At 48.0% G+C, this 12,847-nt stretch overlaps 1 protein-coding gene across 1 annotated transcript in view; it reads right to left on the bottom strand.

Moving 5' to 3' along the window:
* LOC139276944 (monoglyceride lipase-like) overlaps window positions 1–12,847 on the bottom strand; it is a 127,804-nt gene that overhangs the window by 21,209 nt on the left and 93,748 nt on the right. Inside the window, exons 4-5 of the mRNA XM_070894942.1 lie at window positions 12,550–12,660; window positions 8,848–8,937 (exon numbers count right to left, since the gene is read on the bottom strand). Of these exons, the coding sequence (XP_070751043.1) occupies window positions 8,848–8,937; window positions 12,550–12,660 (201 nt within the window). The remainder of the gene's footprint in view (window positions 1–8,847; window positions 8,938–12,549; window positions 12,661–12,847) is intronic.

The following is a 12,847-nucleotide window of genomic DNA, read 5'->3' as shown; positions in this document are numbered from 1 at the left end:
AGGATGGATCCCTGTTCATGCAGCTGTTAAAGATCTCCAGGTACCTTCTAAAACAAAGTAGGGAGTTGGTTGTGAAAATGTGCAGCTTACTATCCCAGAAAGCCATAGATTCAGAATCAATTGATACGTTTTAAGATATTTGCTTGGGACGTCAGGGTACTAGGGGATGTGGAGAGAAGGCAGGAAATTGGGATTGTAAACATTAAAGGCTAGATTTTACATTTTTGTGCAGATCGCCCAAAAATGGGCGGTATTTCTGGCGGGGGTGGTAAAAATGGGTTTCCAGACTGTCGGCTTGTTGCCCATTCTCAAAGCCCCTAGTCTCCATTTTTGAAATTGGGTGTTATCGCGAGCGATATGAAATGGGCGTTAGCTTTAAATCTCTCTGACCTTCTGCCATAAAGTGGCGCCGTCCTTAGCAATGGCATGGTAACGTTCGATTCCCGTGCATCAGGAGGTCAAGGGTCATCATGACTTGCGCAGAAGAGGAGACAGAGAGGGAGCTGAGAGGGACTGAAAGCGTGTGTGGCTGTGGTGCATGCTTGTTTGGCTGTTGTGGGAGGCACAAGGGAGATTCACCAGCAGCAAAAAGCCTAGTAAGTACCAAGAACGTAGTTGGCACCAAGTTTTTGTCCAACAAATAATATATAACATGGAAGGGATGGAGGAGGACTTGGAGCTGGTAGCTAGGAACACTGGTGGCAGAGGGCTCCCAGTGGTCCCGGAACACGGCACTGCACCCCAAGGTGCCGCACCCCCATTGCCAACATGAGTGCCGGCAGCAACATCTTGCTTCTGGCTCGGAGCATGTTCTCACCTCGGGATCGTCCTCTCCCATATCCGTCCATGCAGCGATTCGGCTGTCATCCCCGCCCCCCCCAATGAAGTATCGCCTGAGGAGCTCCTCAGCCAGGCGGCTTGGAGTCAGGAAGGGAAAAGGTAGAGGTGGGGAGCAGAAGCGGGGAGGTGGGGGGAGGGTTGGTTTTTACAGAAATAGTTATGATTTCAGACAAATGTTCAGTTTCAATGTTTTTTATTGAAGAAAGCCTTGTTGCGCATTGGCTCAAATAGCTGTGCTGTTACACGCTAGTGATTCCTTAACATGAAAGGGTATAATTACACTTAACTTCAATCAACTTAAACTTTAACTGTCACCAAGGTGATGCCCACCACTGATGTATAACCTGCACAGACAGCAGTGTGTTAGCTTTGTAAATACCACCAACGCTTTTTCAGGCAAAGCGCTCATTTATGAGCTCCTGACGCAAGAATCTTGCAGCTATCATGCCACCTCGGGCCCTTTCATGCAGTCTATAGGGGACAGGGCATGGCTTCAGCATCAGCCTGATTGTCTGGGCCGATATCAGCGTCCACCTCTTCGTCCTCCTCTGCCTCTCTCTGCTGAGGTGGACTGTCAGACTCTTCTGGCAATTCTTGTCCCCTCCTGATAGCCAAGTTGTGCAGCATGGAGCACACCACCACGAATTGAGCTATCTGCTCAGGGTGGTATTGGAGCTTGCCTCCTGAGTGGTCCAAGCATCTAAAGTGCTGCGTAATTACGCCAATGGCTTTCTCCACGATATTGCAAGTGGCTCTGTGACTCTCGTTGTATCGCTTCTCGGCTTTGGTGTGGGTGCCATGCAGGGGGGTCATCAGCCAGGTGGTGAGGTCATATCCTTTGTCACCAAGCATCCAACATGGACCTCGTGGCTGATTGTTAAACAAGCCAAATACAGTGCTCTTACGCAGGATGTGAGCATCATGGATGCTGCCCGGAAATTTAGCATCCGCTGCCATAATAATTTGCTGGTGGTCAACAACGAGTTGCACATTCAGGGAGTGGAAACCCTTGCGGTTCCTGAAAACCTCTGCATCCTGAAAAGGTGCCCGCATTGTATTGTGCGTACAGTCTATTGCTTGCTGCACCTTGGGGAAGTTAGCAATTTAGTAGAAATCTAAAGCCCTCTCAGTCTGATCCTCCATGGTCATAGGTGTTGTGTATAGAACTCCACGCGGCTGAGTACTGTGAGCTAAACTTAGTGTGACCTTAGTCTTCTTTATTACTACTCCAGAGTGCCTAAACAACATGGCAGCCAACCTTTTATACTGGCCCTGCACGTGTGTGCAGATGACCATTAGGACTCCAACAGTCGCGCTCTCTGGTGGCAAGTATTACATAGTTCCATACATAACATCACTTCCCCTGCCAACGTCTTCGGTACAAGTTATTTACAAGTTGAGGCGATCCGGAGCCCTTCGCTCCCTGGTGGATTGTCTAAGTTCAAAGCCTGGCGTGTATGAGTTGGCCGGACCATTGCTGCACTGCACCGCGACTGGTCTGACCGGAATGTCAGGAACCGTGGGTTCATCCTCGTGATTGACAGCGAGGTCGATTGCTGGTTGGGTGTGAGTTGGTGGATCGTCGATGGTGATGTCCTCTTCAAGTCGTTCCTGGTTGTCAGTAAATCGCAATTTGGTCTGATCTAAATGCTTTCTGCACGTTTGGCCATTTAACAGTTTGATTATAAACACCCTATTCCCTTCCTTGGCCAAAACAGTGCCAGCAACCCACTTGAGACCATCACCGCAATTCAGGATAAACACAGTGTCGTTAACATCAATGTCACGTGAAACAGCTGGGTGATCGTGGTACATGTTCTGCCGGTGTCGTCGGGTTTCCATGTGATCTTTAAGATCCAGGTGGACTAGGGAGAGCCTGGTTTTTAGGGCTCTCTTCATTAACAATTCCGCCGGGGGAACCCCAGTGAGCGAGTGGGGTCACGTCCGGTAACTGAGCAGAATGCGGGACAAGCGGGCTGCAGAGAGCTGTCCGTCACACGTTTCATGCTCTGCTTGATTGTTTGGACTGCCCGCTCCACTTCACTGTTAGATGCGGGCTTAAACGGAGCATACCTGACATGCTTGATGTCATTGCAGGTCATAAACTTGTTAAATTCTGAGCTGGTGAAACACGGTTCATTGTCACTGACAAGGACATCGGGCAAGCCATGGTGGCGAACATGGCCCGGAGGCTTTCAATGGTGGCTGTGGACGTTCTGGATGACATGATTATACATTCAATCCATGTGGAGTAAGTGGCCACAACTACTAAAAACATCTTTCCTAGAAAGGGACCAGCAAAATCGATTTGGACCCTGGACCACGATTTGGAGGGACATGACCACAGACTCAGTGGAGCCTCCCTTGGTGCATTGCTCAGTTGTGAGCAAGTGTTGCACTGATGCACGCATGACTCCAAGTCCAAGTCAATGACGGGCCACCAAACATGTGACCTGGCAATTGCCATCATCATAAAAATGCCTGGGTGGGTACTGTGTAGGTCGTGTATAAACGTTTCCCTGCATTTTTTTGGCACAACCACATGATTACCCCATAAGAGACATAGAGACATAGAAAATAGGTGCAGGAGTAGGCTATTCGGCCCTTCGAGCCTGCACCACCATTCAATATGATCATGGCTGATCATGCAACTTCAGTGCCCATTCCTGCTTTCTCCCCATACCCCTTGATCCCTTTAATCGTAAGGGCCACATCTAACTCCCTTTTGAATATATCTAATGAACTGGCCTCAAAAACTTTCTGTGGTCGAGAATTCCACAGGTTCACAATTCTCTGAGTGAAGAAGTTTCTTCTCATCTGATCAGTGAATATAAGCCTAGTCGATCCAATCTTTCTTCATATGTCAGTTCTGCCATCCTGGGAATGGCTTGCCCCTTATCCTTAGACTGTGACCCCTGGTTCTGGACTTCCCCAACATCGGGAACATTCTTCCTGCATCTAACCTGTCCAATCCCGTCAGAATTTTATATTTTTCTATGAGATTCCCTCTCATTCTTCTAAATTCCAGTGAATATAAGCCCAGTCTTTCTTCATATGTCAGTTCTGCCTTCCTGGGAATCAGTCTGGTGAACCTTCGCTGCACTCCCTCAATAGCAAGAATGTCCTTTCTCAGATTAGGAGACCAAAACTGTACACAATATTCAAGGTGTGGCCTCACCAAGGCCCTGTACAACTGCAGTAAGACCTCTCTGCTCCTATACTCAAATCCTCGCGGTATGAAGGCCAACATGCCATTTGCATTCTTCACCGCCTGCTGTACCTGCATGCCAACTTTCAATGACTGATGTACCATGACACCCAAGGTCTCGTTGCACCTCCCCTTTTCCTAATCTGTCACCATTCAGGTAATATTCTGCCTCCCTGTTTTTGCCACCAAAGTGGATAACCTCACATTTATCGACATTATACTGCATCTGCATTTGCCCACTCACCTAACCTGTCCAAGTCACCCTGCAGCCTCTTAGCATTCTCCTCACAGCTCACACTGCCACTGCCACCCAGGACAATCCGACTGGATGGACATTTCATATTTGCGTCGGTGAAACAGCTTAATTTCATCTTGCATTTCCCCGGGAATGGCCGACTCGTTCCCATTTAGAACACAACTCTTTACTAGTGATAGCACAGGATCCTAGCTGGTTCAGGTCCTTATCTGGTGACCCCCTCACTCTCAAAGGCATCCATGACCAGTAGCAAGTCTGCGGGCTGCTCCATTTCAATCCCAGTGGTGGGTAATGATAGTCGGCGCAGTTTTCAGTGCCAGATCTGTGGGGGATAACATAGTCATAAGCGGATAATGTTAGTGCCCATCTTTGGATGCAGGACGAAGCATTGGTATTTGTACCTTTGCTCTCTGAAAATAGCGAAATGAGCGGCTTGTGGTCAGTTTCAAGCTCAAACCGAAGTTCAAATAGGTATTGGTGCATTTTCTTAACGGCATACACACACGCTAGCGCCTCTTTCGCGACCATTCTATAGGCTCTCTCAGCCTCAGAAAGACTTTTAGACGCGTATGCAACCAGTTGGAGGTTGGCTGATACATTGGCTTGCTGTAACACACAGCCGACCCTGTACGATGAGGCGTCACAAGTTAGCACTAAACATTTACCTGGGTCATAGTGTACAAGTAACTTATTTGAACATAGTAGGTCACTGGCCTTCTCAAAGGCTGTGTCTTGAGATTTGCCCCAAACCCAATCATCACCCTTACATTGCAACATGTGCAAAGGCTCTAACAACGTGCTCACCCTGGGTAGAAAGTTACCGAAATATTGAGGAGTCCCAGGAACGAACACAGCTCCGTCACATTCTGGGGTCTGGGTGCATACTTGATGGCCTCTGTCTTTGAGTCCGTGGGCCTGATGCCATCTGCTGCAATCTTTCTCCCCAAAAATTCGACTTCTGGCACCAGGAAAACACACTTGGAGCGTTTAAGCTTGAGTCCCATTCTGTCTCGGCGAGTTAGAACCTTTTCCAGATTGTGTAGATGTTTGATGGTGTCACGACCAGTGATCAGGATGTCGACTTGAAACAAAACGGAGCGCGGAACTGATTTCAGCAAACTCTCCACGTTTCTCTGGAAAATGGTTGCAGCCGAGCGAATCCCGAAAGGGCACCTGTGGTATATAAACAGCCCTTTGTGTGTGTTGATGCACGTCAGTCTTTTTGAAGATTCAGCCAGCTCCTGTGTCATGTAGGAGGAGGTTAGGTCCAACTTGGTGAACAACTTCCCACCCCCCGCTAACGTTGCAAACAGGTCATCCGCCTTGGGCAGTGGGTACTGGTCCTGTAGTGAGTCTCGGTTAATCGTTACCTTGTAGTCGGCGCAGATTCTGATTATGCCATCACTTTTCAACACTGGAACAATTGGACTGGCCCACTCGTTGAACTTGACTGGCAATATGATTCCTTCGCATTGAAGTCTGTCTACTTCGATCTCGACTTTCTCCCTCATCAGGTATGGAACCGCCCGAGCCTTGTGATGGACGGGCTGTGCATCGGGGCCTAGATCGATCTGTACCTTGGTGCCTGTGGAGTTGCCAATGCCTGGTTCAAATAGCAAGGGAAACTTGCTCAGCACTTGAGCACACGAGGCGCCATCCACTGAAGATAGTGCTTTGATGTCGTTCCAATTCCATCTAATCTTTTCTAGCCAGCTTCTGCTGAACAGCATTGGGCCATTACCTGGAACAATCCACAATGGTAGGTCATGCACAGCTCCATCATATGATACCTTCACTGCCGCACTTCCAATGACTGGTATGAGCTCTTTGGTGTAGGTTCGCAGCTTTGCATTAATTAGGCTCAGTTTGGGCCTTTGTGTTTTATTGCCCCACAGTTTCTCAAAAGCCTTCTGGTTCATTATTGACTGACTCGCACCCGTGTCCAACTCCATGGATACTGGAACTCCATTTAATTTGACTTTCAGCATTATAGGAGGGCTCTTGGTGGTGAAGGTATGTACCCCATACACTTCTTCCTCGGGTTGAGATGCTTGTGCTGCGTGAACTGCGCCGGATCGATCATCCCCTGCCATGTGGTATGTCGCAGCACATTTGTACATTCGCTGGTGGTACCCCATCATTGCGTAGCCTTTGTACACTTCGTGCTTGAATCGACATTGATGGGCCCGATGATTACCCGCGCATCGCCAACACGGTGCTAATGGATTCACATTCACCCCCAATGGCTGGCTCTGAGTCATCACAGGTCTTGCAGCTGCAGACGTATAGGTCCTGCCATATGCAGTTCAGCCTGCTAGCGATGTCATTTTATGCACAATACTTGCTGTTGAGCTTCGATGTTAAGATATATGTTTGATGTTATCGTCCATGGTCATGCACGCCTGGGCAATCGCGATGGTCCTCCTCAGGTCTAGAGTTTCGGCAGCCAGCAGCTTTCAAAGAATGACCTCGTGGTTGATGCCCAACACGAGAAAGTCCCGCAGCATTTGCCCCAACGCAGCTCTAAAATAGCAAGGTTCCGCGAGGCATCTCAGGTCAGCGACATAATCCGTCACGTCCTGGCCCCCGGAGTGATGGTGCGTGTAAAAACGATATCTGGCCATGTGGATACTCTCCTTCAGCTTGAGGTGGTCCTGAACCAGCGTGCACAACTCTGTGCATTCCTTCTCAGTTGGTTTTGTCAGTTCAAGCAGATTCTATATTTGACCGCATATTTTAGGCCCACAGACGGTGAGGAAAACAGCCTTGCACTTAGTCGCGTTAGTGTCTCCTTCCAGCTCGTTGGCCACGAAGTACTGGTCGAGTTGCTCGACGAAGGCTTCCCAAACATCACCCTCTACGAATCTCTCTAATATTCAAACTTCAGCCATGGTTGCGTGAAGGTTCGTATTCTGTTACTCGTCGCCAATTGTTGTGTATAGAAGAACTCTACGAGGCTGAGTACTGTGAACTAAACTTAGTGTGACCTTAGTCTTCTTTATTACAACTCCAGAGTGCCTGAACAACATGGCAGTCAACCTTTTATACTGGCCCTGCACGTGTGTGCAGGTGACCATTAGGACTCCAACAGTCATGCCCTCTGGTGGCAAGTATTAGATAGTTCCATACATAACAAGAGGGAAGCTGATAAACTCCATCCTGCGTGCGTACAGGGCTTCAGTGAACTGTCTAATGCAGCAATGTGTGGCATGCTGACACAGACTGCAAATGTTGCCAGCTGAGGTTTGAAAAGAACCAGACGCATAGAACGACAGTGCCGCGATGACTTTGACCTCGATGGACAGTGCCGTACTGATGGTGTTGGCACACTGCAGATATCCCCTTATGAGTTGGCATTCCTCAGTGATAATCTCTTTGTGGAAGTGCAGTCTCTGAAGGTCAGTGGTATCGGGCAATTTGAGGTAAGACTGCTTCTCCCTGTGCTTGCTGGGGGTGTAACGTCTGGTTCTCTTCATCAGTCTGGCACGTTTTACATTGGGTACATAATGCTGTGGAGCGGACCTTCTGCCATCTCGAGTCTGCAGCATGTAATTGGTCATCAAGAGAGAGTGAGAAAGGACAGGCCCCATTCCAATAGCTATCTGTTTTCCACCGATTAGTCACAAAGAATGAATGTCCCGATGAAGACACCTGTTAAATTCCAATCGTTCACAATATGATAAAGATGTTTGTTTAGATGTTCACATCACCTCCAAAGGCCTCCAGAGAACATCCGAACTCCCCAGAGGTTGAAGCAGAGCAGACTTTTTAATGATGCTACATGTGATTTAGAACATGGTGTCTATACCGCTGCTAGTAGTTCCGGTTAGTTCCAATGTTTTCCCGGCGTTTTTTTGGGTGAGCGATATTGTGGGCAATATGAGTGCGAGGTGGTGAAAGTGACACTGGGCGATCTCCTGGGCGTTAGTTTCGGCAAATATGATCTTCACGACAAAATAAAGTGGGCAGTCGGTATTATTGAATCTCGGCGTTAATTACATGCGGAAACTAACGGTGGCCGATATTATGGGCATTGGTTTCACCCATTCTGATGATTTTGCCGAAAAAAACTTTTTTTCCCCGGTGTTACACACATGGGGATAGTAACGCTCAGCGATAAGTGTCTGAAAAATGGCCATTGGTTTCCATTTCGTGACTAAATGGGCAATATCTGGGCATTATACGTATTTTCAGCATTAAATTAGACATTAAGTGGGCGTTATGCATGCAGAATAAGTGAAAAATCTAGCCTAGGAGTTGCCGTGGCCTACAAAATGGTGGCATAGGCTTGATGGGCCAAATGGCTGTTCCTGTATTTGCTTTGGATGTAACTTGTGAAGTTTTACTACATTAAAGGCGCTATGTGATGCAAGCTGATGTTGAAAGAAAATGCCCCTCTGCTTAATAGATTCAATGTAGTGGATTAAGTGAGGGAGGCCATCAAAGTGTTGGTGAAAAGTTCATGAACTCAACCAAGTCTTCACACAGAATCCATTAAATTCTTTATTCAAATTGGAGAAGAAAAAAGTCACAGCAAACCCACCTGGCTTTCAACTCGTGATATGAAACGGGGATCTATGAAATCCATGGGTAAATTTGGCAGCGCGCGATACATAACTTTGGCCATGAACATCTAGAGTGGAGAAAGCAAAGCAAGTCTGGGTAAGTCTATGTCGTTGTTTGGATGCTATTGCCCTCGAGAGGGTGGAGACAAAAGGAAGATGAGAGTTAAAGGGTATCTCTATAAATTAGCGCTCCTGGTTCAGAGTGCATGTCAAAAATGAAGATCATTGATACACTGGATTCTCCATCCATCGGGATGAAAACTTCTGAGTGGGGTGGGGGTGGGGGAGTGACGGGGGGGGCGGTTAGGGGAGGGGGGGTGGTGTTGGGGTGGGGGGGGGTGGTTGGCCTTGATCTCCACTGGAACTGTGCCCTGGGAAAGAAAATTCATGGAGAGAAAAATAGTTCAAAGACCTGAATGGCCTTTTCTTGTTGCTGTTTCTTAAGCTGATAAAATCTGTTACATCTCTAACTTTTTATTGTTCTGACGAAAGGTCATCGACCTCAAACGTTAACTCTGTTTCTCTCTCCATAGGTGCTGTCTGACCTGCTGAGTATTTCCAGCATTTTCTGTTTATATTTCTTATGCTGTTACGGGTCGGGAATTTAAGTGATGAGGAGAATTTAACAAAGGTAGGCTTGCTTTTGTTTAAAAAAAAAGGAGAGTTTGAGGTTACAAGACCAACTGATAAAAGTCAACACGAGAAAATTGATTAAAGTGCTAGTGGGGGCATGTACTTAAAGTGAGAAAGTTAGGATTGTGAAGAGAAGTCGGACAGAACTTCTTCATCCAAAGGCAGGGTAGGCCAATGTGTCAGCTAGGCTCAGGTAGTGGCCAAGTCAACACTGACAACACACACAGCTTGTAGATCCAAACCTCACTTTAGAACTCTGGCACATGATCTCAGCTGTCACACCTCATTCAATACTGAGCGAGTGGATGAGGCACGAGTCCTCGTCTGCCCGTTCAGGTGGGTGTTTAAGATCTCTTTGCATTATTCAAAGAAGAGTTGGGGAGTTCGCCCAGTGTCCTGGCCAAATTCCTCCCTCAACTATTACCCACACCCTGCCTCACCAAAAAACACGCTAACTGATCATTCATTTCATTGCTGTTTGTGAGAACATGTTCAAGTGACTGGACTAGTAATGCAGAGGCCAGGAGTAATAATCCCGAGAACGCGAGTTCAAATATCACCATGGTAGTCTGAAAATCTGAATTCAGCTTTAAAAAATCTTGAAATGAGAAAGAAAGACTTCATTTATATTGTGTCTTTCCCAATCTCAGGCATCCCAAAGCACTTTACAGCCAATGAAGTACTTCTGAAGTGTTGTATTGTAGGAAATGTGGCAGCCAATTTGTGCACAAGTTCCCACATACAGCAGTCTGAAGATGACCAGATAGTTTTTTTTTTAAATGGTATTTGTTGGGGATAAATATGGGCCAGGGAGAACTCCCCTGCTCTTCTTCAAAATAGTGCCGTGGGATCTTAAACGCAAAACTGAGAGGTCAGATTAACGGCTCATCCGAAAGACATTACCTCAGACAGTGCAGCACTCCCCCAGTACTGTATCTGGAGTAGGACTTGACTTTTCTGTCTCAGAGGTAAGAGTGCTACTCACAGACAGCTGACAAAGTCTGGAAATGAAAAGCTGGTATTGATAAAAATGGCCATTGTTGTAAAATTCCACTAATGGCCTTCAGGGGAGTAAACCTGCTGCCCTTGCATCTTGTCTACATGTGACTCCAGTCCCACACCAACATGGTTGACTCTTAACTGCTCTCTGAAGTGGGCGATAAAACTACAACAAAGAAAACCACATGAACTGCAGCTTAGGATTACACAGGATATACGGCACAGAAACAGGCCATTCGGCCCAACCAGTCCTTGCCGGTGTTTATGTTCTACTCGAGCCTCCTCCCATCTTTCCTCATCTAAATCTATCAGCATAACCCTCTATTCCCTTCTCCCTCATACGCTTGTCTAGCCTCCCCTTAAATGCATCTATACTATTTGCTTCAACCACTCCCTGTGATAGTAAGTTCCACATTCTCATCACTGTTTGGGTAAAGAAGTTTCTTCTGAATTCCCTATTGGATTTCTTGGTGACTATCTTATATTGATGGCCTCTAGTTTTATTCTTCCCCACAAGTGGAAACATTCTCTCTGTAGCCACTCTATCAAAACCTTTTATAATTTTAATGACCTCTATTGGGTCACCCCTCAGCCTTCTTTTTTCAAGAGAAGACAGACCCAGCCTGCTTATCCTCTCCTGATATGTATACCCTCGCATTTCTGGTATCATCCTTGTAAATCTTCTCTGCACCCTCTCCAGTGCCTCGATATCCTTTTTATAATATGGCGATCAGAACTGTACACAGAAGTGTGGTCTAACCAAGGTTCGATACAAGTTTAGCATAACTTCCTCTGGAAATAAACCCTCGTGTTTTTTTTTTAAAGGGACTATTTGTACTGCACTTTTCTTTGACAGACAGGCAATAAGCCCGACCCCATGTCAAGCACCGACCACCGTCCCCTCACAGGTCCCAAATCATTCTGTCCACGTGGTGCCGAGAAGCAGGACCTAAGACCCGAGACTCTGCTGATTCCCTCGTCGACTCGCTCCCCTCAGGATTTGCTAGGCCCGACTCTCCGATTCCCTCCCGCCTCCGGGACTTGCTAGGCCTGCCAACATCGTCCTGCCCGCCCCCCCACCCCCTCAGGACTTGCTAGGCCAACTGGGCCTCCCGCTGAGCTGCGAGCCCTGAGCCTCTGACTGGGCCCTGAGCCTGCAGTGAACCGCGAGTCTCAAGGGAGAGAGGTGTGGGCGGGGTGGCAGGGTGGGGAGTGGCAGTGGTGTGAGCCGGAGAGCCTTGGGGCCGAGAGTTAGAGAGGCTGGGGAGGGGGCAAAGAGAGCCTGGGGCTGAGAGTGAGAGAGGCTGGGTGGAGAGAGAGAAATGCTGGGTGGAGAGAGGGAGGATGGGGAGAGAGCGAGAGAGAGGCTGGGGAGAGAGAGGCTGGGGGTGGGGGGAGGAGAGAGCTGGCGGGGGGGGGGTGGAATATCAAGGGGGCAAGAGGGAACTCGGGAAAGACAGATCACGTTCTTCCAACCCTCTACAAGGGATATTGTTGGAGTGGATGATATCCAGAAGTCACGACACTGTCACTATTCACTTCATACCCAATAAACTTGTTAACAATCCATACACAATGCCCCATCTATGGGGTGGGGTGGGGGGGAGGGGGAGGCGGGAGGATGCACTTGCGCTTAGGTAAAGCATTTCAGCTGGGGGAGGGATGCACTTGGACAGGTATAAGGAACATCGGCTGGGGGAGGGATGCACTTGGACTGGGGTAAGGCACTTTGGCTGGGGGAGGGATGTACTTGGACTGGGGTACGGGACTTTGGCAGGCCCTTGCTGTCTTCTGGGGAGCTCTGTTCTCTGTCGCTTTAGGAAGTCAAAGTGGATCGAGTTACAATTTGCAAAGTCAGTGAGACCTTGGGATGGGCGGATCCAGTGACACATTCCTGTGAAATTTCAGGGTGTGGCTTATCCTCAAGGAGTCCCATTGGGGGCCTTCGGGAGTGGGGAATTGGAATTGGTGAAAATTGTGCCGGGGCAGTGGGATGAAAGAATTATTTTCATGATTCAGGGTGTTTTAAGAGTCTGCTGTACTTTTACCCTCAGAGGCTTTGCTGACTCGGGATTCATTAACAGCAAGGGTGACAAAAAAATTGCTCCAGCAATGTCTCCTGGTCTGTCGTGTAATATGTAGATTGCCATCGTTCCTCCCTGAAAGGTAAGAGGAGACAGAGTTACGATAACAGCGCGGTTAGGCAAAGCCCTTATTAATCTCAGGTGGAGATATTATAGCTCAGTGTGCGAAGGTACTGCTCAATGTAGTACAAGGCCACACAGGTCGGAAGGGCCCAGCTGTGATTCCTGGTCCGTACTGGGACAATCCCGGCCAGGGCAGCAA

This window comes from Pristiophorus japonicus, chromosome 12 (genome assembly GCF_044704955.1).
Source record: "Pristiophorus japonicus isolate sPriJap1 chromosome 12, sPriJap1.hap1, whole genome shotgun sequence".
Classification (NCBI taxonomy): Eukaryota; Metazoa; Chordata; class Chondrichthyes; family Pristiophoridae; genus Pristiophorus; species Pristiophorus japonicus.
This window is presented reverse-complemented; position numbering and strand designations above follow the sequence as displayed.